General features: G+C 44.6%; 1 protein-coding gene across 2 annotated transcripts in view; it reads right to left on the reverse strand.

Moving 5' to 3' along the window:
• The window catches only part of plekhh1 (pleckstrin homology domain containing, family H (with MyTH4 domain) member 1), a 63,705-nt gene that overhangs the window by 15,261 nt on the left and 23,945 nt on the right, over window positions 1-24,499 (reverse strand). For both annotated transcript variants that reach the window (XM_031828620.1, XM_031828621.1), the window contains exons 3-19: window positions 18,570-18,632; window positions 18,101-18,253; window positions 17,799-17,882; window positions 17,193-17,274; window positions 16,206-16,807; window positions 14,021-14,152; window positions 13,630-13,842; window positions 12,440-12,518; window positions 12,052-12,143; window positions 11,783-11,930; window positions 10,282-10,421; window positions 10,079-10,189; window positions 9,872-9,958; window positions 5,056-5,217; window positions 3,986-4,066; window positions 1,729-1,908; window positions 340-451 (exon numbers count right to left, since the gene is read on the reverse strand). In XM_031828620.1, the coding sequence (XP_031684480.1) occupies window positions 340-451; window positions 1,729-1,908; window positions 3,986-4,066; window positions 5,056-5,217; window positions 9,872-9,958; window positions 10,079-10,189; window positions 10,282-10,421; window positions 11,783-11,930; window positions 12,052-12,143; window positions 12,440-12,518; window positions 13,630-13,842; window positions 14,021-14,152; window positions 16,206-16,807; window positions 17,193-17,274; window positions 17,799-17,882; window positions 18,101-18,253; window positions 18,570-18,632 (2,521 nt within the window). The remainder of the gene's footprint in view (window positions 1-339; window positions 452-1,728; window positions 1,909-3,985; window positions 4,067-5,055; window positions 5,218-9,871; window positions 9,959-10,078; window positions 10,190-10,281; window positions 10,422-11,782; window positions 11,931-12,051; window positions 12,144-12,439; window positions 12,519-13,629; window positions 13,843-14,020; window positions 14,153-16,205; window positions 16,808-17,192; window positions 17,275-17,798; window positions 17,883-18,100; window positions 18,254-18,569; window positions 18,633-24,499) is intronic.

Here is a 24,499-nt window from a genome sequence, read left to right on the forward strand (position 1 = left end):
ACACACACACACACAGAGATTGGGTTACAAACTCAAGTGGTGCAACAGCTGACCAGGAACAGCCCTACTAGAGCCCAGTCATAAACACTGTCTGCAGATTGACGACTGGATAAAGACGTTTCAATAGTCAGTCCTCCTGGTTGAAAATAACATTAAAGAGCCCCTGACTAAATCCTTGGATCCTTGGCATCTCATACAGATCTTTTAAGGTATTCCTAGTCAACTGCTGTTAGTCAGTAGCCCTCTCATGTGTCATATTTTGTGATGTCAGACATACAGACTGATCGATTGGATGGCTGACTGACCGACTGGCTGATTTGGTGACTGTAGATGTCTTACCTGGGTCACCCTCTACGTCCAGCAGGTTCCCGACTAACTGCTCGTACTCTGTGCCCACCTTGAAGCTGGCACTGCTGCCCGCTGCCACCGCCAAATGATACAGCCAGGTGTCCTGGACAGGAACGAATGGGAAAGAATGGGGACAGGTAAGTGCCAAAGTGCGACCGTGTATTATATTTAAACAATAAGGCCGGAGGGGGTGTGGTATATATTGCCAATATACCATGGCTAAGGGCTGTTCTGGATACAGCCCTTAGTCGTGGTATTTGGCTATATACCACAAACCCCCAAGGTGCCTTATTGCTGTTATAAACTGGTTACCAATGTAATTAGAGCAGTAAAAATAAACGTTTTGTCATCCCCATGGTATACGGTCGGATGTACCACGGTTGTCAGCCATTCACGGCTCGAAACCACCCAGTTTACAATATGGAGGTAGCTAACTGCCAAAATGAACTGCCTGAATGACTACCGGCCCGTAGCACTCCCATCTGTAGCCATGAAGTTCTTTGGAAGGCTGGTCATGGCTCACATCAACACCATCATCCCAGAAACCCTAGACCCACTACAATTCACCTACCGCCCCAACAGATCCACAAATGACGCAATCTCTATTGTACTCCAAACTGCCCTTTCCCACCTGGACAAAAGGAACACTTACGTGAGAACGCTATTTGTTGACTACAGCTCAGCATTCAACACCATAGTGCCCTCAAAGCTCAGTCATAGACTGTTCTCTCTGCTACTGCACGCAGTACTGGATGCCCACGTCTTGGTCCAAAAGGTTCCTTTAACAGCTTCCACCCCCAAGCCATAAGACTGCTAAACAGCTAATCAAATCGCTACCCGGACTATTTGCATTGACCCCTTTTTCTACTCTGCTGCTACTTGCTGTTTATTATCTATGCATAGTAACTTTAACCCTGCCTACATGTACATATTAACTCAATTACCCCGCACACTGACTCGGTACCGGTAGCCCCTGTATATAGCCCCGTTAATTGTTATTTTATTGTGTTACTTTTTTAAACTTTATTTTATTTTTTATAAATGTTTTGAGCAAATATGTTCTTACTTTTCAAACTATGCTGCATTGTTGGTTAAGGGTGTGTAAGTACACTTGTCACGGTAAGGTCTACACTGTTGTATTCGGCGCATGTGACAAATAACATTTGATTTGATTTGTCTGTGAATTGCGATTTACATTTGAGTATTGTGTTTCCTGTTTACAAATATTGTGAGTTGCACTGTACTTATTTACATAATACTGGCACTTATCTACCTCCATAGGAAGAGGTCATAGATTAGGGTTAGTGTGGAGTTTTACTTGGCGCCTATTAGCATGTAGGTGAGGGGGTGTGTGGGTAATGTAGTTTTAGAGTGCTGTACCTTCTCTTGCTTGGTGCCTATGAGCAGGTAGGTGGGGCTCTGCTCTCTGGGGTGCACCACTAGCGTACAGTGGGATGACAAGAAGCCACGCCCACTGGCCTCGTAGTCCTCGTCCGAGTCACATGACCTGTCCACCTCCTCCACCACCGCCTCGCGCATCCGCAGCTGGCCTAGGGGGAGCTGACACGCACACACACATTTAGGGAATATATTCACATATGATATAGAGCAGAGCCAACCAAACTAGGGTGATGTCTGATTTGGCCCTCCAGGACCACTATGGGGCCCCTGACCAAAAAACAAATACATGTGCTAGTGCATCAGCAGTGTTCCTCATGTTATGTCAGTCACTGACAGTCAATCAATTAGTCCATGTCAGCTAACATTTTCTAGATAAGTTAGTCTAGCCAGCTATCTAAGCCTTGTAGTAATCATTTCTGAATTACTGACCGGGCACCCAAAGCACGTGCCCAGGGGTCCTGACCTCCAGGGGGCCCCCATTGATTTACTTTCTTAGTCACTCTCACTCAGAAATCATTTGAACATGGCATAAGTCATGGCAAAATATGTAGAAATGCAGGGAATTAGCATCAAAACTGCAAAAACAAAACTCCATCCCATGGCAAAATATGTGGAATTGCAGGACATTAAAGGTGCTACATATAGGATTGTTTAGAATTTTTGCATTTCAGAACATATCCATAATATATCTGCAGTAATAGTGGAATGATAGTGTTTCACAGTATAACTTAGCCTCCATTGTTGTGATTGGCTGGGATATTCACCTATTGATTTCTCCCGCCGGAGTGGCGTCTGTTGTCGAAATGGGAAAGCTGTTCTGACTTTGTGGCTGTGTTATCTGGAAATAACTAATTTCCTGGTTGCTAGAATTCTAAGCCTTTCGCTCAATTTCACTTTTTGTGAAAAAAACAAGCACTAAATAGTGTAGGGAAAGGAAAGGGGGATACCTAGTCAGTCAACTGAATGCATTTTCCACATTTAACCTCTGAATCAGAGAGGTGCGGGGGCTGCCTTAATCAACATCCACATCATCAGCGCCAAGGGAACAGTGGGTTAACTGCTTTGCTCAGGGGCAGAACAACAGATTTTTATCTTGTCAGCTCGAGGATTTGATCCAGCAACCATTTGGTTTCTGGCCCAGAGCTCCTACCCACCAGGCTACCTGCCATATTATCTAAACCGCTATGAAATATATTTTCAACAACTGAAAAGATTGTTTTTAAAGCTGTTTGAAGCTGGTGGACCAAAAGTGCTTCAAACAGCCGTAGTAACACATTTGTTTTGTTATTGGAAAGATATTTTACAGCGATTTAAACAGCACAATGATTCCTTACACTATTCAGTGCTCGTTTTCTCACAAACTGAAATTGAGCGAACAGTGAAGAATTTTAGCAACCAGAAAAATGACAGAGACTTTCACTAGATAATCCAGCCACAAAGTCGGAACGGATGCTGCTCCCGCGAGAGAAATCAACAAGCGAATCACAACAATGGCGGTTAAGTGATACTGTGAAACACTATCATTCCACTATTAGCGCCTGATACATTATGGACATTTTCTGAAATTACAATTGCAAACATTATACAAAATCCTGTGTGTAGCACCTTTAACTAGAACGCTACAGTTGTTTTCAGTTTTATGAACATAGAAACTTGGTTGCAGTTTCTATACTATAATTGTAAAAATGTGAATAAATCTTTAATACTAATACTAATACTAATACTAATATACTAATAATACTAATATAATCAGAGTGTCAAAATATATGGCCACAATTTGATTCATGTTTGAAGTGTAATTTTATGATTACATTTTTTAAAAAGCTATTGATTCAAGACCCTAAAAAGCTATTGATTCAAGACCCTAAAAAGCTATTGATTCAAGACCCTAAAAAGCTATTGATTCAAGACCCTAAAAAGCTATTGATTCAAGACCCTAAAAAGCTATTGATTCAAGACCCTAAAAAGCTATTGATTCAAGACCCTAAAAAGCTATTGATTCAAGACCCTAAAAAGCTATTGATTCAAGACCCTAAAAAGCTATTGATTCAAGACCCTAAAAAGCTATTGCTTACCTTTTATTTTTCTGAATAAATGTGTAGAAATATTTTGCTTACCCTTTATTGTTTGGCCTGCATCCCACCAAGCCCAAAAATGTGAGCACCCCTGATATAGAGACAGGCAACAATTGAGGACACTTGAGGGTAAGTTTATGAGGAGAAAAGGAAGGGAGTACCTTGTCATCCTGGTTCCTGTAGTAATAAAACACCTTGCTGACCAGAGAACACCACATCAGCTTAGAGTGACCATGCTTCACCTAGAGGACAGAGAGCGAGAGAGAGAAAGAGAGTGAGAGAAAGAAAGAGAAAAAGAGAGCGAGGAGAAAGTATTGAGGGTCATACACTCATTAACCACTGACTGTATCACATATTTCTCCTTTGAACACCAGGTGGCACTAGAGAGTTGGTGTGTATGTGTGTCTGTGGATTCCTGGCCACATGTCATCATGACTCATAATCCCAGCTGTACATCTCTTCATCGGGGTCAAAGGTCAAATATGCAGCGAGAGAGGTAGTGAACCAACAGTACATAACTATAGAGCTCTGAGGTGTATAACGTCATAGTGTCGAGATCAAAGCCTCTTTAAAGGAAGAGCAGAGGGAGGTTTCACCTGTCCGTCAGCCGTAACAGACACTCCTCTGATGTTAGAAGGTTGCCAAGCCCCCTGTATTAACCATACTGACAGATACACCTCAGTGGAGAGAGACAAGAAAGAGCCAGAGGGGGATGGAGTGAAAGGGAGGATATCACTCAAACATTCCATCATACCCTGACCAGTAAGGGGTGCTAACCATAGCCGTGTCCCAACGCAAATGAGCTTTCCAGGAATCTTGCCGAAAGTGAAAGCCTTCTGTCAAACTGTGACTTGCAGTCGAAAGAATGGTTCGTTTAAACTTTCCTGTGTCCTAGTATGAAACATATGGTTGATATAACAGGTCTCCCTCTATGTTGGGCGAGAATAGCTGTGTTGTTCTGTATTGTCTCCCGTTAAAAAGACAAGTTAAACGCTTCCATGACAACTGTGTGTTTGAAAGGATCGCCTGAGCAAGGCTGTGTCCAGAATCGGTGATCTACAAACCATCCTGCTTACATCCCAATGAACCACCCATCATGTGATCAAGATAAGTCATTCTGTACCTCACCTTGCTCAAGCCAATCCCCTTAAACATGCTGTCTGTTTCTCATCTCCATAACCCTCATATCTTAGGCCCCACCTCCAGCCTAGTGATTGCATTGACCCCTGACCTTAGTGAGCCAGCCCCTCATGGTAGGTTTGGCTGCAGTGGTCTCCATTGGGACGGGGCTGCTGGCCTGGACCTTGAGAATGTTCTGTAGAACTCTGATCCACTCCTCTAAGATGTTGGGAGAGTCAGCTGTCAGGTAGAACGTCTTCTTCTCCGTTATCAACTGATTAGAACAGGAGATGGAGAAAATATGAGAGAAATGCATTATTGAGTTGTGAAAGCATGCCGGTGAAAGTGTGCCTGTGCAAGCAGGTAGGCACAGACACGTACATGTAAGCAAGCACACACACACACACAGGCGCACAAATCAAATCAGATACAATTTAATTTGTCACATGCTTCATTAACAACAGGTGTGGACTAACAGTGAAATGCTTACTTATGGGCCCTTCCCAACAATGCAGAGAGAAAGGAAATAGATCAATAATTTGATATAGTTAAACACGTAATAATAAAAGTAATAATAACTACACAATGAGTAATGATAACTTGGTTATATACACACACGGGGCACCAGTACTGAGTCCATGTGCAGGGTTACGAGGTAATTGAGGTATAAATGTACATATAACTAGGAATAAAAATGACAGATAGTAAATAGTAGCAGCAGCATATGTGATGAGTTTGTTCAAAAAGGGTCAATTCAGATAATCCGGGTAGCTATTTGGTTAACTGAAGCTGTTTAGGGTTCTGTTGGTTCCAGAATTGGTGCATCGCTACTGCTTTCCAAGATAACAGTATATGACTAGGGTGTCTGGGGTCTTTGACAATTTGTAAGGGCCTTCCTCTGACACCACCTGTTATAGAGGTCCTGGATGACAGGGATGTACTACCCTCTGTGATGCACTACCCTCTGTGCGGTTGGATGCCGAGCAGTTGCCATACCAAGCGGTGATGAAGCCAGTCAAGATGCTCTCAATGGTGCAGCTGTAGAACTTTTTGATGCCAAATCTTTTCAGCCACCTGAGGGATAAGAGGCCCTCGTGCCCTCTTCACGACTGTGTTGGTATGTTTGGATCATGTTGGTATGTTTGGATCAGCTCTTTTGTCTTGCTGACATTGAGGCAGAGGTAGTTGACCTGGCACCACACTGCCAGGGGTCTGTGACCTCCTCCCTATAGATGGTCTCATTGTTGTCGGTGATCGGGCCTACCGCCGTTGTGCCATTGACAAACTTAATGATGGTGTTGGAGTCGTGCATGGCCATGCAGTCGTGGGTGAACAGGGAGTACAGGAGGGGAATAAGCATGGCGTGCCAGGAATAAGCGTCGCGTCAGGAAATCCACGATCCAGTTGCAGAGGGAGATGTTCAGTCTCAGGGTCTTTAGCTTAGTGATGAGCTTGGAGGGCACTATGGAGTTGAACGCTGAGCTGTCAATGAATAGCATTTTCCCATAGGTGTTCCTTTTGTCCAAGTTGGAAAGTGCAATGTGGAGTGCAATAGAGATTGCATCATCTGTGGATCTGTTGGGCCGTTATGTGAATTGGAGTGGGATGGGTGTCTGGGATGATGATATTGATGTGATCCATGACCAGCCTTTCAAAGCACTTCATGGCTGCAGATGTCATTTAGACAACTTGGCGTTTTTGGGCACAGGGACTATGATGATCTGCTTCAAACATGTTGGTATTACAGAGGTTGAAAATGTCAGTGAAGATGCTTGCCAGCTGGTCAGTGCATGCTCTGAGTATGCACCCTGATCCAGCCTTGTGAATGTTGACCTGTTTAAAGGTCTTACTCACATTGGCTGCGGAAAGCGTGATGATAAAATCATCCAGATCAGCTGGTGCTGTCATGCATGGTTCAGTGTTGCTTGCTTCGAAGCAAACATAGAATGCATTGAGCTTGTCTGGTGGGCTCAGGTCACTGGGCAGCTCGCGGCCGGGTTTTCCTTTGTAATCAGTGATAGTTTGCAAGCCCAGCCATATGTGTTGATTGTCAGTGTAGTAGGATTTTGATCTTAGTCCTTTAATGACACGCTGCCTTCAAATGGTTCATCGGAAGGCATAGTGGGATTTCTTTAAAGCGTGCGGGTTAGCTCCTTGAAAGTGGCAGCTCTAGCCTTTAGTTTAGTTCAGTGCGGATGTTGCCTGTAATCCATGGCTTCTGGTTGGGATATGTACAAATTGTCACTGTGGGGATGACATCATCAATTCACTTATTAATGAAACCGGTGACTAATGTGGTAAACTTCTCAATGCTATCGGATGAGTCCCGGAACATATTCCAGTCTGTGTTTGCCAAACAGTCCTGGAGCTTAGCATCCGCATCATCGGACCACTTCTGTATTGAGAGCGTCACTGGTACTTCCTGTTTGAGATTTCCTTTTAAGCAGGAATCAGGAGGATAAAGTAATGGTCAGAGAGAGCTTTGTATGCATCACTGTATGTGGCGTAAAGGTGATCTAGAGTATTTTTCGCCTCTAGTTGCACAGATGACATGCTGGTAGAAATGAGGTCAAACGGATTTTCCTGCATTAAAATCACCGGCTTCTAGGAGCATCGCCTCTGGATGAGCCTCTGGATGAGCATTTTGTTGTTTGTTTTTGGCCCTATACAGCTTGTTGAGTGCGGTCTCAGTGCCAGCATCGGTTTGTGGTGGTAAAAAGACAGCTATGAAAAATATAGATGAAAACTCTCTTGGTAAATGCTATGGTCTACAATTTATCATGTGGTATTCTAACTCAGGTGAGCAGAACCTCGAGACTTCCTTAATATCAGAGATTACGCACCAACTGTTGTTAACAAAGAGACACACACCACCCACCTTGAGCTTACCCGACGCTGCCGTTCTGTCCTGCCGATGCATAGAAAAACCAGCTCGAACATGATCCATGTCCATGTTCAGCTAAGTTTCCGAGAAGCATAGGATATTACAGTTCTTCAGGTCCCGTTGATAGGATAGAGCTTGTCTAGCTTGTCCCGTGTGATTGTACATTCGGCAACACAACAGAGGGTAGAGGTGCTTTACTTACTCGCCGCCGTTCATCAGGGTACCCACACGTTCATCAGGGTACCCACACGTTCATCAGGGTACCCACACATTCATCAGGGTACCCATACGTTCATCAGGGTACCCATATGTTCATCAGGGTACCCACACACTGATCAGGATACACACACATTTATCAGGGTACCCACACATTCATCAGGGTATCCACACATTCATCAGGGTACCCACAAGTTCATCAGGGTACCCACACATTCATCAGGGTACCCACACATTCATCAGGGTACCCACACGTTCATCAGGGTACCCACAGGTTCATCAGGGTACCCACAGGTTCATCAGGGTACCCACACATTCATCAGGGTATCCAAACATTCATCAGGGTACCCACACACTGATCAGGGTACCCACACACTGATCAGGGTACCTACACCGTTCATCAGGGTACCCACACGTTCATCAGGGTACCCACATGTTCATCAGGGTACCCACAAGTTCATCAGGGCACCCACACATTCATCAGGGTACCCACACGTTCATCAGGGTACCCACACGTTCATCAGGGTACCCACACGTTCATCAGGGTACCCACACATTCATCAGGGTGCCCACAGGTTCATCAGGGTACCTACACGTTCACCAGAGTACCCACAAGTTCCCCAGGGTACCCACACATTCATCAGGGTGCCCACACATTCAACAGGGTACCCACAAGTTCATCAGGGTACCCACACATTCATCAGGGTACCCACACGTTCATCAGGGTACCCACACATTCATCAGGGTACCCACACGTTCATCAGGGTACCCACAAGTTCATCAGGGTACCCACACGTTCATCAGGGTGCCCACAGGTTCATCAGGGTACCCACACATTCATCAGGGTACCCACACGTTCATCAGGGTACCCACACATTCATCAGGGTACCCACACATTCATCAGGGTATCCAAACATTCATCAGGGTACCCACACACTGATCAGGGTACCCACACACTGATCAGGGTACCTACACCGTTCATCAGGGTACCCACACGTTCATCAGGGTACCCACACGTTCATCAGGGTACCCACAAGTTCATCAGGGTACCCACACGTTCATCAGGGTGCCCACAGGTTCATCAGGGTACCCACACATTCATCAGGGTACCCACACGTTCATCAGGGTACCCACACATTCATCAGGGTACCCACACATTCATCAGGGTACCCACAAGTTCATCAGGGTACCCACACGTTCATCAGGGTGCCCACAGGTTCATCAGGGTACCTACACGTTGCCCCTATATCTCTGTCTCTTTCCCTTCCGAGTGTCAGGGACTAGGAACTGATCCGGGGTGAGCAGTATGTCCTGTGCCGCCGACTCATTGAAGTAGAAATTGCCATCCGAATCTAGGTTAGTGATTACTGTTCTGATGTCCAGAAGCTCTTCTTGGTCATAGGAAATGATGGCGGAAACATTATGTAATGTTATGTAATTATGTAAACTAAAATGTAAAAAAACACACAACATAGCAGAACTGGTCAGGAGCCCGAAAAAACAGCCGCTATACATTCCAGCGGCGTTCTTCACACGGATGTACGCCACGCATACACGCATGCACACACGCACGCACAGCAGAAACACAAACAAACACTCCAGATCACCAGATCAGTACAGATGAGAATCAGCTTTAGAACACAACATTCCATTCCCTGCAAGGCTATCCCTGATGATGTTAAGCCCCTCTAGAGGAATGCTGCCCTTTCTCTTTGACCCAGTTTGGTAATGGTGGTAGGTTAGTGTGTGTGCATGTGTACGTGTGTAGAGGTGCTCTCGGAACCAGAACCAAAATCTTGGTTTTCAGTCCCTCTTCAATATCACTCACCTGGAATGTCTGTGCTCCTTCTCCACGGATGATCCTGCAGGAAGAGTTCAGCTCCATCTGACCCTGAGGCTTCCGTATAACGTCGCTCTGAAAGACCACGAGGAAGACCATAGGAGTTGGCAATACAGCTCAAACAGATCTGGGACCAGGCTATTGTTGAACTAATTCTGTCAGAAAAGCACATAGTGGTGACGTGTGGCGACTCACAGGAGACTTGTAGTAGAGTATCTCTCCGTTCCTCAGGATGAACCAGCGTCTTTTCCAAGCCTTCACCTGACTGCCCATCTTCAGCAGGTACCCTGACTTCTCCAGCATCTCCTGTATGGTAACCTCCAGCATTGTTATATTGTATGGTATGGTATGATTTAGTTTAATTTTTGCATTGTATTGTACGGTAAATGGTCACTCACGGGCTCTCGCAGGCTCTCACAGGAGTATGAGGATGTTCTCTGGACTTTGTGCTCCGGCTCAGAGTAGTCAGAGTCCAGGGAGTAGGCATCAGGTGGGATGGCGTAGTCACTCTCAGAGCTGATGGACGACATGGACACACCTGGAGAGATCGAAGGTCAGAGGTCAACAAATTGACAGACAGGGGACTCAGATGACTGACAGCTGATGGACTTATTGTCATACACTAGACCAGTGTCTCTCAACTGGTCCTCAGGATGTTGCTGTATGGTCCCTTAGATGCTTAGCTAGCCAAGCACTCATTTAGTACTAGTTTACATGTAAGTACTAGTTTAGTATTAGTTTACATGTAAGCAGGCCTCCATAGAGAAGAACCATAGCTTGTTGGTCTCTGGTACAGTACAAAAAAAGTTGAGAAAACCTGTAACTACACTATATATAAAAAGGTATGTGGACACCCCTTCAAATTAGTGGATTCGGCTATTTCAGCCACACCTGTTGCTATCAGGTGTATATAACCGAGCACACCGCCATGCTATCTCCATAGACAAACATTGGCAGTAGAAGGACCTTACTGAACAGCTCAGTGACATTTAACGTGGCACCGTCATATGATGCCACCTTTCCAACAAGAAAGTTCGTCAAATTTCTGCCCTGCTGGTGCTGTCCCCGTCAACTGTAAGTGCTGTTATTGTGAAGTGGAAACATCTAGGTAGGCCACACAACACTCACTACCGAGTTCCAAACTGCTTCTGGAATCAACGTCAGCACAAGAACTGTTTGTCTGGAGCTTCATGAAATGGGTTTCCATGGTCGAGCAGCCACACACAAGCCTAAGATCACCATCCGCAATGCCAAGCATCGGCTGGAGTGGTGTAAAGGTCGCCGCCATTGGACTCTGGAGCAGTAGAAACGTGTTCTTTGGAGTGATGAATCACGCTTCACCATCAGGAAGTCCGACTGACGAATCTGGGTTTGGCGGATGCCAGGAGAACGCTACCTGCCCCAATACATAGTGCCAACTGTAAAGTTTGGTGGAGGAGGAATAATGGTCTGGGACAGTTTTTCATGGTTCGGGCTAGGCCCCTTAGTTCCCGTGAAGGAAAATCTTAACGCTACAGCATACATTGACATTCTAGACTATTCTGTGCTTCCAACTTTGTGGCAACAGTTTGGGGAAGGCCCTTTCCTGTTTCAGCAAGTCCCCACAGCAATGTTCCAACATCTAGTGGAATGCCTTCCAAGAGGAGTGGAGGCTGTCATAGTAGCAAAGGGGGGACCAACATCCATATTAATGCCCATGATTATGGAATGAGATGTTTGACGAGCAGGTTTCAACATACTTTTGGTCATGTAGTATATGTTTCTTCTTGTGTCAGGGACCAACAACCGATAGTTATTCCTAGTTGGAAGACCGTTTACATTCAAATAAGCACCGGACAACAGACTAAATCAGTGTCAGCGAACTATGAAGGATAACAACGCTGATGTAGCAATGCTCACCCCTCTTGACAGCGCGGGGGCTCCCAGGGGTGCTTCCCTTCCTGTCTGGGCCAAGGGTGGAGGTCCTGAGGCTGGCCAGAGAGCCACTGTCGTCCTCCGAACCGGAGTCATCATCATGCAGGGGCACACTGCTGATCTGAGTGGCTTTCTGCAGACACACACAGGAGAGACTTTTTAGATATTCCTCAGCACATACCACAGACCATAGGAAGTCGATATGTCCTTGTCAATCGGTCACAATTCGAGCTACTGTAGAGTACGGTACTTACCCCTTTGAGAGTGGTATACACGGGCACACTGATATTCTTGTAAATCAGGTGAGTGAACGGTCCTGTGGAGGGGTACTGCGGTAAGCTGGATCCTGCAGAAAGCACGAGATGTATGTGATCCAGAGAGAACGCAAGGTGATAATTATAGCTGTGTGTCTTACTGTCCTATTGTTGTTTCATCACAGCCGATGAAAAAAAAAAAAAAGGTTTCCGTCCTTATACATCTCTTTGGAGAGCTCATAAAAGCTTCCCAGATCGCAGCTGCACAGGTGTTACTTAGCCCGGTCTGCTGAGAGGATGTTACCATCAAAAGGAGCACTGACAGATCCCATACTGTAACCCCCCACAGACACAGAGAGTCTTTTCCAACATAAGCAGGGTAACTCACCTCGTCCAGGACCTCTGGCTCCTGCAGTCGCCTCTGATACTCTCATCCCCGACTTGGCCACAGCATAGATACGGCTCTCCTGTAGAGCACATAGATCAATGTGAAAGCATGAGTGTGTGTTTGTGTTCCACAGATGTGGTCAAATATATTAGCAATAGAGCTCTCGCTCTCTCTCTTCTTACCCTGAAACTTACCACAGGTGAGATAGATTTGCAGTTAACAAGAATCACTTGCCTCCAACCAAATTCATTTGAATGATAAATTATTAAGTCATTTATTTTGAACTTTGAAGTGAAAAAATCTCAACTTCAGTTTGCAAAAAAAAAAATTGGGGGGGTCCTGTGCACGTGTAAATCAAACAAATACACATATGAACAATTAAAGTTTTTTCAATTCCAACTTATTTTAGAGGACATGGTGGCAGGGTGTCAATATATTTGACCTCATCTGTATAAAAATACTTTGGCTGCTCTCAGCCACTCTACAGGAACACACACATACACAGATATGAGACAACTGCAAAAAAACACTTAGAAATACAGTATATATTACATATTACTCGTTACATTTACCAAAAGTAACGCATTACTTTACAATATTACTTGGTGTGGAAAGTAACATGGCATATTAGTTTGCGTTACTTTCATGAAAAAAGATAGGTTACTTACTAACTCAGGTTTGATCACTAGCTTCTTTTATCTGTGGCGCTGCTTTCCTGTGCTACTCTACAAGTACTGCGCTATATATAGATATATATCTATATCTATATAGGGGCTGTTTAATTAGCCATAATATACTGTAAGCCAAACATCTGGATAGATTTCCTATCTTTTCATTCAAAATGTTTCTCTCGAGCCACTAGTTCTGGTTAGAGACCACACACTTGACACTAGACGGGAAAGCCCTGCTTATCACAGAAGTGATCCATGGCAATGATCAGCGGTGCGTCCTTTATACATTTATATGGACAGCACCTGTTACGACATTTCTCTCCAAACAGCCTTTCTCCGGCTCGCTCGGGAACTAAATGAGGAAACAAGTCGAGAACGGGTCATGGAAACACAAAGTGACTGTAATAATATTACCCAACTTGAAAAAGTAACACGTTACTTTACTCCATTGCTCATGAAAGTAATCTGATTACGTAACGCGTTTCTTTTGTAACGCGTTACCCTCAACACTGATCTTACCCAGGAAGGGAACCGGTGGAGAGGAGGGGTGGGGGGTTTCAGGACATCTGGATCCAGCAGTTCCAGATCCTCAGCCAACCTAACAAACACTTGTTCCTTGGGAGGACCTTTGTCCCCGGCCCCCTCCACCACCCCCTCCATACCGTCAGGCAGCCCGTCATCTATGTCTGTCTCTTCCAGGACATGATTGCAGTTGGAAGGGGACACAGGGCTCTACAGGGTGCAGAAGATGCAAAAACAACAAACAAATGCTACAATTGAAACTACATCAAGTGAGTGAGGTCAGGTCCTCTTTTTTTCCCCCGTTGTTACATGACAGGCGGTTGACTTCAGGCACCCTCTCACTGTTTTTGTACAACAGGATAGAGTTGAGCAGGCTCCCTCTCTTTACCTGGGTGCTGGAGGCCATCATGTTTATGGGGACATTGATGTGGTGCAGCCGGTCCAGACCTCCAGGCTGGGGCTGGCTGTAGTGTTTCTTCACCAGCTGGACGCTATCGCGGGGGGTCAGGGGCGTCCGCAACTGTTAGTTCACAAATAAAGATGACATGACTGATTGAAATTTGATTGATAAGACTGATGTGGTTCAAGTTCAACTAAGTTTAGTAACGGGTTACATCCCAGAGCGGCCATCACACATAGGTACTGTCAAACAGTGCAGGAATTCTTGAAAGTTGGGACAATTCTTGTCTGATTTTGTTACATTATTTGAGCTTAAAAATGACATTTAGGGCAATTCTATAAGGGGAAAGATTTGTTTTTAGAATGTTCAAAATATTTTCGATAGTATTCATTTCCATGTCGGCTCTATGCCTGGAAATGCCCTTGTCCGAAGCAAAGGATCCCAATTCTCCCCCCCAAAAAAGTGTTTAGAATTCTAGAAACTGCCATTAAATGAATATGAACTGAAAAAGGTCTTATGTAGTTTCTTGTAATAGCTCTCTCTAACTTTAAGGAATATTTTTCTCTTCAGATGTGTCTAAAATCCTAAATGAAATCAGGAATGAGCAGGGTTCGCTTCCCCATAAGTACCCCTTGTTCATGTCCTCATTACATTTCGTGCAACAAGATCACTCAAGGTCTGTAAAGTTCTCTTCATACCATTTTTAAAAAAAATCACCATGGTTACAAGCATAAACTGTCAACTCCAGCTCCCTGATAGATTAAGATAAAATAGAATTTTGTTGATTTTAATGAGGTTTTAGTCATAACGCCACTCTACATTGACACTTTTTTATGCCACTTGAAATGAAGAAGAAAAATGACATTTTTGTCAACTCTGTAAAATACAAACCCTGTCAGGTTTTTGCTTAGCTTCAATCCTGTCAGATTGCTGAAAGATCTGATAGAATGGTTCAGTTTCACTGGGGATTTGAACAAATGCTTATTTTCATCTTTTATATTTAGAAGCGAAAATGTGTCTGTTTTGAGTATTTGTTGTCAACTCCGTCACTGATGGCTAACCCCCCTAAGATCGTTTTTACCACTGTTCTGCAACATATGCTTAAACTATTGAAGTATTTGCTGTGCTTGATCTGAGGCAGAATGTTTGCTTTATAAATGTTGATTCAAGTTCTGAAGCTAGAAAAACATGCCTAAATACTAATGAAATTAGCCCTGGAGCATTATATACTGAGTGCACAGAACATTAGGAACACCTTCTTAATATTGAGTTGCACCCCCTTTCGCCTCCAGAACAGCCTCAATTTGTCGGGGCGTGGACTTTACAAGATGTCGAAAGCCTTCCACAGGGATGCTGTTCCATTTTTACTCCAATGCTTCCCACAATTGTGTCCAGTTGGCTGGATGTCCTTTGGGTGGAGGACCATTCTTGATACACACAGGAAACTGTAGAGCGTGAAAAACACCAGCAGCGTTGCAGTTCTTGACACACTCAAACCGGTGCGCCTGGCACCTACTACCATATCCCGTTCAAAGGCACTTGAGTCTTTTCTCTTGCCCATTCACCCTCTCAATGGCACACACACACACAACCCATGTCTCAATTGTCTCAAGGCTTAAGCATCCTTCTTTAATAACCGTCTCCTCCCCTTCATCTACACCGATTGAAGTGGATTTAACAAGTGACATCAATAAGGGATCGTAGCTTTCACCTGGATTCACTTGGTCAGTGTATGTCAAGGAAAGAGCAGGTGTTCCTAATGATTTGGACACTCAGTGTATAGCGCTCTAAAACAATACAAAAATACGTTCAGAGATTTGTATTACATATTAAGTTAGACTTATTTGTATTACATATAATGTTAGAATTAAACAATCAAGGCCTATGTAAATGTAAAATGAAATGCCTTTTATGGTGTCTGACGGAGAATTAGGAGGTTGTTCCTTTACATTGTGTGATAGCCGATACTTCGGTCTATCAAAATATATACAGTATTTCAAAGTTGTTAATATTAAGAAACAATGTGGGGGAAAAAGTACAGATCGTTCCGTTTTCCAAGAATCCCTGAGTCACAAGGAACGAACGACACAGGTGCACAGATACAAGCAAGGGAAAGAGCACTGTAATGACAGGTGATTAGGGCCACTAGTTAGGAATGTAGAACGTATCACACCTTGGGTAAGGTCATGCTGGTCCCAGTATGGGAGGGTAGAGCCAGGGTCTGGGCGGTGGTCTGGAAGGGGTGGGAGTTAGACGGAGAACGGCAGAGGAGAGGGCTTTTAGGGGTGGAGGTGGGGGTAGGGGTGTCAGGGATACTGGGACCCCCGTGGGTTGTTTCATAGGTGGAGGAAGAGGAGGAGGAGGAAGAGGAGGAGGAGCGGAGACTTTGGGAGCGGAACTTGCTGCTGAGCTCGTCCGAGGAGTGGTCTCTGGGAGTAGCACCACCTAGTGGTTGGTCTTGACCTCGAGTGGTTGGAACAGGACTACCAGGTCCAGCCCTAGTCTCCCTGCCCCTGCTGCCCAGACAGGGAGTGTTTGACAGGGTTACTGTCACTGTGCCGTGGCCTGTTGTGTCTCTGTCCCCTCGGTCACCGCTCCGTTTACAGGGCTGCTCTGACCTGTCCCCTATGCCTGTCTGTCTTCCCCAGCTTGTCTCCTCCTGGACAGGCGGGGTCCCTGGACATCTTGGGGGATATAAGGGGCTGCAGGGTACCTGGTGGGTGTCTGTGGAAGGAGAGGTGGGTGGTCCAGGAGATGAAGGATTCTCCAAGATAGCTATTGAACGAGAGGGGAAAATATAGTCAATCTAGCAACACAACTGCAGCTTTTGGCAATATCACAACATGCTCTGTAGAACATAGGCCAACAGCAGTCTTCCACTAAGGTGACTAGGCCCTGATACTATCAAAGTAACATAGGGTGTGCTCCATGGCTCTGTGCTGGGCCCCCTTCTCTTCATAATCTACATACTCCCACTCGGACAGATCCTTGTAGTTGTTATTGCGGGGAAAACAGTTGACTAGCAGCTGGCAAGCATCCAAGGCCTCTGGGCGAGGGTGTCTGTCTATTAAAACAGAGTGTGGCACTCTCAGAGAGTATTCTGGGTAGATTAACTAAAGTTCCCATGAGTTTTGTACAGCTGTGGTGGAAGGAGGATCACCTTGGAGTTTGTCCTGCAGCATCATGATCTGTTCTGCCTGCTTCAGGTTGGACACCTTCAGTTGCTGGTTCTCAATCTCCATCTGAATAACCGTACAGAAAGAAGATAACAAAGAGTAGAAGTTTTGAGTGAATTGTTCTCATTGTCTTTATCAACTGATCATGACCCTATGTTTGTGTTCCAGTTGAAATAATGGCAAAGAAATCTTTGACTTGGCTGGTCCATATAGGATTTACATGTACTGTACACGATGCCAGTATTGTGATACTAAAATGTTCCTTGCCAAAAAGAGAACATACAAAGCAGGCTAAACTCCGATGGTCCTTCAAAAACAAAAATGTATCTGCATTATAATCCACGTAATAATTCAAATGTCCTGTTGCTGGAGGATCATTTTCCTCCAAACTGTCTCGAAAAGACATCCTACATCTGTACCGTGCAAAGTAAACAAATGACAACACAAGGCTGTTTTTCCCTACATTAGGACTATTTTCCTCAGGAAATTAAGTCCAATTCACGTTTTGTGTCCTTTTCTTCCTTACTTCATAGTATTGTGATACACACTGGTATCGTGACAACAATACTGCCTGCTGTATTTGAGCTTACCTCTCGTAGCTTGAATGTAACCCAGTCTTTGATTTTAGCAGCCTTCTCCTCAATGATCTTAGCCTCCTGGGCTCTGACTAAGATCTATAGGCCAAGAAAACAGGGCTTTAGGGTTAGTCAGGGGTTTATCAAAACCCACATCATTATGAACATAAATGGACATGTATGGTTGCTTCTCAAATGGCACCATATTCTCTATGTAGTGCACTGCTTTGGACCAGGGGCCATAGAGCTCTGCTCAAAAGTAGTGCACTATATAAGGGATAGGAAACCATTTGTGACTCACCCTATAACTTCCATACCTGTTTTTCCAGCTGCACCTCTAATCTCTTTATCACAGCATCTTTCTCCTGCACCTGATTGGTCAGCTCCTGGTACCTTCTGTACAACGAGTTCTCTGATTCGCTGGGTTGTAGCATGTTTGCAGATTTCAGCTTCTCTTCCATGACATGGACCTGTAATAGATCATTAACTACAGTAGGATTACATGCTCACAGACTCGCAAGGTAGACGGGAATAAGCGGGCTCTTTCTCTGACTCTCGGTAGAGGTAGAGCCTCAATGTTTATACGGAGCATAGTGCGGAACTTAGAGGAACGAGAGCGAGACAAAGACAGAGGAAGAAGGTGAAGGAGAGAGAAAGTTCTGAACATCTCTTTTGACTTGTGTGTAGTGGAGACGAGCCTGACTCTGGGCAGACTGTGCTGCAGCGACTTGAGGCGACTGAAGCTTCTCCAGTAACTGAAGCCGTGGTTTTAAAACTCTGCCGTACCCGTTTCTCAGCGCTCTCAGCCCGTTGGTCAGACTCTGTAACTCTCTGCTCCAGCTCTTGCATCTAGGGGACAAAAAGGTTGCCATGGTTACTCCTTCTTACGGGTCAGCTGTGTCAGTATGGGGTCCAAGAGGGTCACTGGAAAATCCTGTGTGTGCGTGTGGTTGTGTAAGAGAGAGTTTGCACTGCCCTCTTTTTGAGGGGTAACTATTGAGCCTCCACAATCACAATTGTTAGCTCTAGTGCTTACACAAACTCAACAACTCAACTCAGAGACACTGCCATGCACAGGTTCAGACAAGACACATCTTGCAATGTAGGCTAGCTCACACACACACACACACTCTCTGTTAGCTCTATAGACTACAAACACACACACACAGCTGTGGGGGGTCTGGGAGAGAGGGGAGAGGGGGTAGAGGAGGGAGGACCCTTGGTTTGTCAACCTTTATGAGAGTCATTGCATGATACCAATTCAACTCAGACATTTCTCTTCACAGCATGCAATTCTACTGAACAATAAAACCTTGAACATTATTAGGCAAGGTCATCAGAGGGTTCTCAGGAAACACTGAACCTAACTTCCTCCTATAGTGGAGGGTGGTCCCGAAATTGCCATATACTGAGCTCATCAGAGGGGGCTACGGTCTGTGTGTGTCTGTGTATTTTTTGGTTTTACTATCCTTGATGGGACCTCACAAGGATGGTAAAACAAGGTAACGGTGGGGACATTTTGACAGTCCCCACAAGGAAAAAGGCTAGTTTAGGCTTAGGAGTTAGGTTTAGGGTTACAATTAGGGTTAAGGGTTAGGGGTTAGGTTTAGGAGTTAGGGTTAGGTGTAGGATTTGGAGTTAGGTTAAGGGTTAGGTTTAAGGATAGGGGTTAGGGAAAATAGGATTTTGAATGGGAATCAATTGCTTGGTCCCCACAAGGATTGTGTGTGTGTGTGTGTGTGTGTGTGTGTGTGTGTGTGTGTGTGTGTGTGTGTGTGTGTGTGTGTGTGTGTGTGTGTGGGTGGGTGGGTGGGTGGGTGGGTGTGTGTGGGTGGGTGTGTGTGTGTGTGTGTGGGTGGGTGTGCGCGTGTGTGTGACGGGAGTCTCGGAGGAATTATCTGTGGTGAGATCAGATGTTTTTACATTTCTAGAGGACTGGTACTTCAACACTGGAGCATGATAAGCTAAACATAGAGCACAACGATTGAGATACACGTCAGTTAAAGCTTAGCTGTGGAAACCTCGCAAAGACTGCCTCGACCTCTGACATTAATACTAGAATAAGGATACGTTTAGCCCATATACAGTTGGAGTCGGAAGTTTACATACACTTAGGTTGGAGTCATTAAACCTCGTTTTTCAACCACTCCACAAATTTCTTGTTAACAAACAATAGTTTTGGCAAGTCGGTTAGGACATCTACTTTGTGCATGAGTGATTTTTCCAACAATAGTTTACAGACAGATTATTTCACTTGTAATTCACTGTATCACAATTCCAGTGGGTCAGAAGATTACATATACTAAGTTGACTGTGCCTTTAAACAGCTTGGAAAATTCCAGAAAAGGATGTCATGGCTTTAGAAGCTTCTGATAGGCTAACTGAGTCAATTGGAGGTGTACCTGTGAATGTATTTCAAGGCCTACCTTCAAACTCAGTGCCTCTTTGCTTGACATCATGGGAAAATCAAAAGAAATCAGCCAAGACCTCAGAATAAAATTGTAGACCTCTTCAAGTCTGGTTCATCCCTGGAAGAAATTTCCAAATGCCTGAAGGTACCACGTTCATCTGTACAAACAATAGTACGCAAGTATAAACACCATGGGACCACGCAGCCGTCATACCGCTCAGGAAGGGGACGCGTTCTGTCTCCTAGAGATGAACGTACTTTGGTGCGAAAAGTGCAACTCAATCCCAGAACAACAGCAAAGGACCTTGTGAAGATGCTGGAGGAAACAGGTACAGACGTATCTATCTCCACAGTAAAACAACTCATATATCAACATAACCTGAAAGGCCGCTCAGCAAGGAAGAAGCCACTGCTCCAAAACCGCCATAAAAAAAGTCAGACTAGGGTTTGCAACTGCACATGGGGACAAAGATCGTACTTTTTGGAGAAATGTCTGATGAAACAAAAATAGAACTGTTTGGCCATAATGACCATTGTTGTGTTTGGAGGAAAAAGGGGGAAGCTTCCAAGCCAAAGAACACCATCCCAACCATGAAGCAGCCTCATGTTGTGGGAGTGCTTTGCTGCAGGAAGGACTGGTGAACTTCACAAAATAGATGGTGTCATGCGGTAGGAAAATGATGTGGATATATTGAAGCAAAATCTCAAGACATCAGTCAGGAAGTTAAAGCTTGGTCGCAAATGGGTCTTCCAAATGGACAATGACCCCAAGCATACTTCCAAAGTTGTGGCAAAATGGCTTAAGGACAACAAAGTCAAGGTATTGGAGGGGCCATCACAAATCCATGACCTCAATCCTATAGGAAATTTGTGGGTAGAATTGAAAAAGTGTGTGCTTCTACACCTGCATTGCTTGCTGTTTGGGGTTTTAGGCTGGTTTCTGTACAGCACTTTGAGATATCAGCTGATGTACGAAGGGCTATATAAATAATTTTGATTTGATTTGATTTGTGCGAGCAAGGAGGCCTACAAACCTGACTCAGTTACACCAGCTCTGCGAGGAGGAATGGGCCAAAATTCACCCAACTTATTGTGGGAAGCTTGTGGAAGGCTACCCAAAACATTTTACCCAAGTTAAACAATTTAAACGCAATGCTCCCAAATACTAATTGAGTGCATGTAAACTTCTGACCCACTCGGAATGTGATGAAAGAAATTAAAGCTGAAATAAATAATTCTCTCTACTATTCATCGGACATTTCACCTTCTTAAAATAAAGTGGTGATCCTAACTGACCTAAGACAGGGAATTTTTACTAGGATTCAATGTCAGGAATTGTGAAAAACTGAGTTTAAATGTATTTTGCTAAGGTGTGTGTAAACTTCAGACTTCAACTGTATGTATGTGCACTGTTTTTGACCAGGGCTTACAGGGCTCTGGTCAAAACTAGTGCACTAAACAGATTTAGTCACTCACGGCTGGATTAACACTGACTAAATCTAGGGGAGAAGGGGGGGAACAGAGGGAAGGAGTGGGCGTAGGGTGTTAGTGGTTAGTGGTGAAGTGACTCTTCACCTCAAGGTCAAAAACCTTGAGAATGAGTCCAAAGAAAGGCATTACTGGCCGAGTGAGAAAGTGGTCAGAAAAGTAAACAAAGTTTTCACCACACATTAACCAGTAGTAAAAAGCATATGGTTAGCTTATAGTCACAAGTCTCTCTGGAAGATTTTAAGCAGGCAAATATGACAACGAGGGGACATAGGAGGTACTTATAAAATGGAATGAACATTAAAGTATCTGACACATCCAAGTAAAGCTTACTACAAGCTCTATGGAGATGCAAGATTCAGAGCATAGTCCTGTCTGGTCCAGCGGTGGTGGGTTTGTGCCTATAGGTGACGTTGTTGCCGGTGGTGTCTGGTGAGGACCTGCCTTGCAACAGGCCTACAAGCCCTCAGTCCAGCCTCTCTCAGCCTATTGAGGACAGCCTGATCACTGATGGAGGGATTGTGCATTCCTGGTGTAACTCGGGCAGTTGTTGTTGCCATCCTGTACCTGTCTCGTAGGTGTGATGTTCGGATGTACCGATCCTGTGCAAGTGTTGTTCTACGTGGTCTGCCACTGCGAGGACGATCAGCTGTTTGTCCTGTCTCTCTGTAGCGCTGTCTTAGGCATCTCACAGTACGGACATGGCAATTTATTGCCCTGGCCACATCTGCAGTCATCATGCCTCCTTGCAGCATGCCTAAGGCACGTTCACGCAGATGAGCAGGGACCCTGTGCATCTTTCTTTTGGTGTTTTTCAGAGTCAGTAGAAAGGCCTCTTTAGTGTCCTAAGTTTTCATAACTGTGACTTTAATTGCCTACCGTCTGTAAGCTGTTAGTGTCTTAACGACCGTTCCACAGGTGCATGTTCATTAATTGTTTATGGTTCATTGAACAAGCATGGGAAACAGTGTTTAAACCCTTTACAATGAAGATATGTGATGTTATTTGGATTTTTACAAATTACCCTTGAAAGACAGGGTCCTGAAAAATGGACGTTTCTTTTTTTGCCGAGTTTATATACGCTCCGGCATTCAACATCCTTTTGTACTCGCTGAAAATTGAGACGTGCCGTATCATCTCTGGGGGCAGTGTTGTCGTTTGGTTCCTTGTTCTGATCTCCAGTATATCTGATCATCAGAATAGCCAAATATAATCCCAGCGACAGTTCAAACAGTAAACCAACCAAAAATAATCCAAGTATTAACTAAGAAGAAGCTACTGGAGCCAACTAGCTAGCCATGTGCTTTTTTTCTCCGTGACCAAAACATGATGATGTTGTATTTGTAGCTGATATGGGAATAAATACAAAAGCAGCATGGGATAATGTTTTAGGTTACACTGGCAAGGATACAAATATTTGCCAAGGCATATTGTTTTAATTATAAATCGTATTATTCCACATGGAGATGTGGGGAGCTAAAAAGGCTAACTAGCGTACTATGTTTTTAGCCAGTCTAAAGCCAGCTAGCCAGGCTGCCAGCTAGCTACTACTAGCTAGTGAAGTGACTCTTTCACAAAATAATATGACAAGAAAAAAAAACGTTGCTGTCGCCCCCTTGTGAATGTGTATGCTGCTCACGAAATCCCACTTTACCCACGCGAACGCACGTGGATCAATGGAGTGGAGCTTTAAAAAACAAAGGAGGTCAGAGCAGGTTAGAAGTTGAAGGAGCTGGGAAAGGGAATCAACTTGAGTCATGGGATTGAAGGCTGACATTACTGTGTTTTGTATGTGTGTGTGTGTGCTTGTGTGTGTGCTTGTGTGTGTGTGTGTGGGGGGGGGGGGGGGGGGGTCAACTGACCAGGCATTAGACAACTACAGTACAGTATCTCAAGTATCCAGCAACTGTTGTTCACTCTGACTGACTTCAGAATCATCTTTCTGCTACATTTAATACATATTTCACCAAGTACCTCAACCAAGTTACTTGTATGAGCATAGAATCTAAGATGAATATATGTATTACATGTTTATTTAAATGCTTAGTATTTCTTTGTGTAGAAGATAAAATAGCCTAGATTTTCTTTTCAAAATGGAGTCCTGTGTTTCGAAAGTTGAGCTGAGAGGAGTTGTAAATGCTGTAAGGTTGGAAGGTGGGTCGGGTGATGGTATGGTACTCCTCTCCTCTCTTAACACTGAGGAATCCAGAGGGGCTGATAGTATCCAGGGAGGGAGGTGGACAGAGAGAGTGACAGACAGGATAACAGACTGGACGAGACACAGCGGGTCATCTCATCCACTAACAGCTGATAGCTTCGTCATAGACAACAGCGCAGTTAACATACTCCTGCTGCAACTATCTTAAGAATCTGGACATGAGTAAACAAATGGAGAAACTAGGTCACTTTTGTAACCTCGGTTCTCTGAGAAGATGAGTGAGATGCCCCACAATGGGATTTGCTGATAGGAGGATCACTACAAGAAGAACCAATAACACAATGTCTGTCGGAGACCCTCTGGTTATTCTCGAGCATGTCTCTCTTCTTTGCCCTCTTGCTAGCAGAGAAATGTACTGGGACATCTTACTCGTCCTCAGAGTACAGGGGGTTACAAAAGTAACCTTGAGTTCTCTTTCAAATACTCGTTTTGATGTCTCACAATGGGTTATGGCCGACTCTCGCATCACAGACATACTCTCCCGAAGCCAGGGTAGTCTCAACAATATCACCCCTCAGAGCAGTGGTGTCGTGGAGGGTATACGCAGGTATACACGGGGTACCCACTTAATCTTTCAGTGGGCATTGCGTATACTCACTT

Source organism: Oncorhynchus kisutch, linkage group LG7, assembly GCF_002021735.2.
Source record: "Oncorhynchus kisutch isolate 150728-3 linkage group LG7, Okis_V2, whole genome shotgun sequence".
Lineage (NCBI taxonomy): Eukaryota > Metazoa > Chordata > Actinopteri > Salmoniformes > Salmonidae > Oncorhynchus > Oncorhynchus kisutch.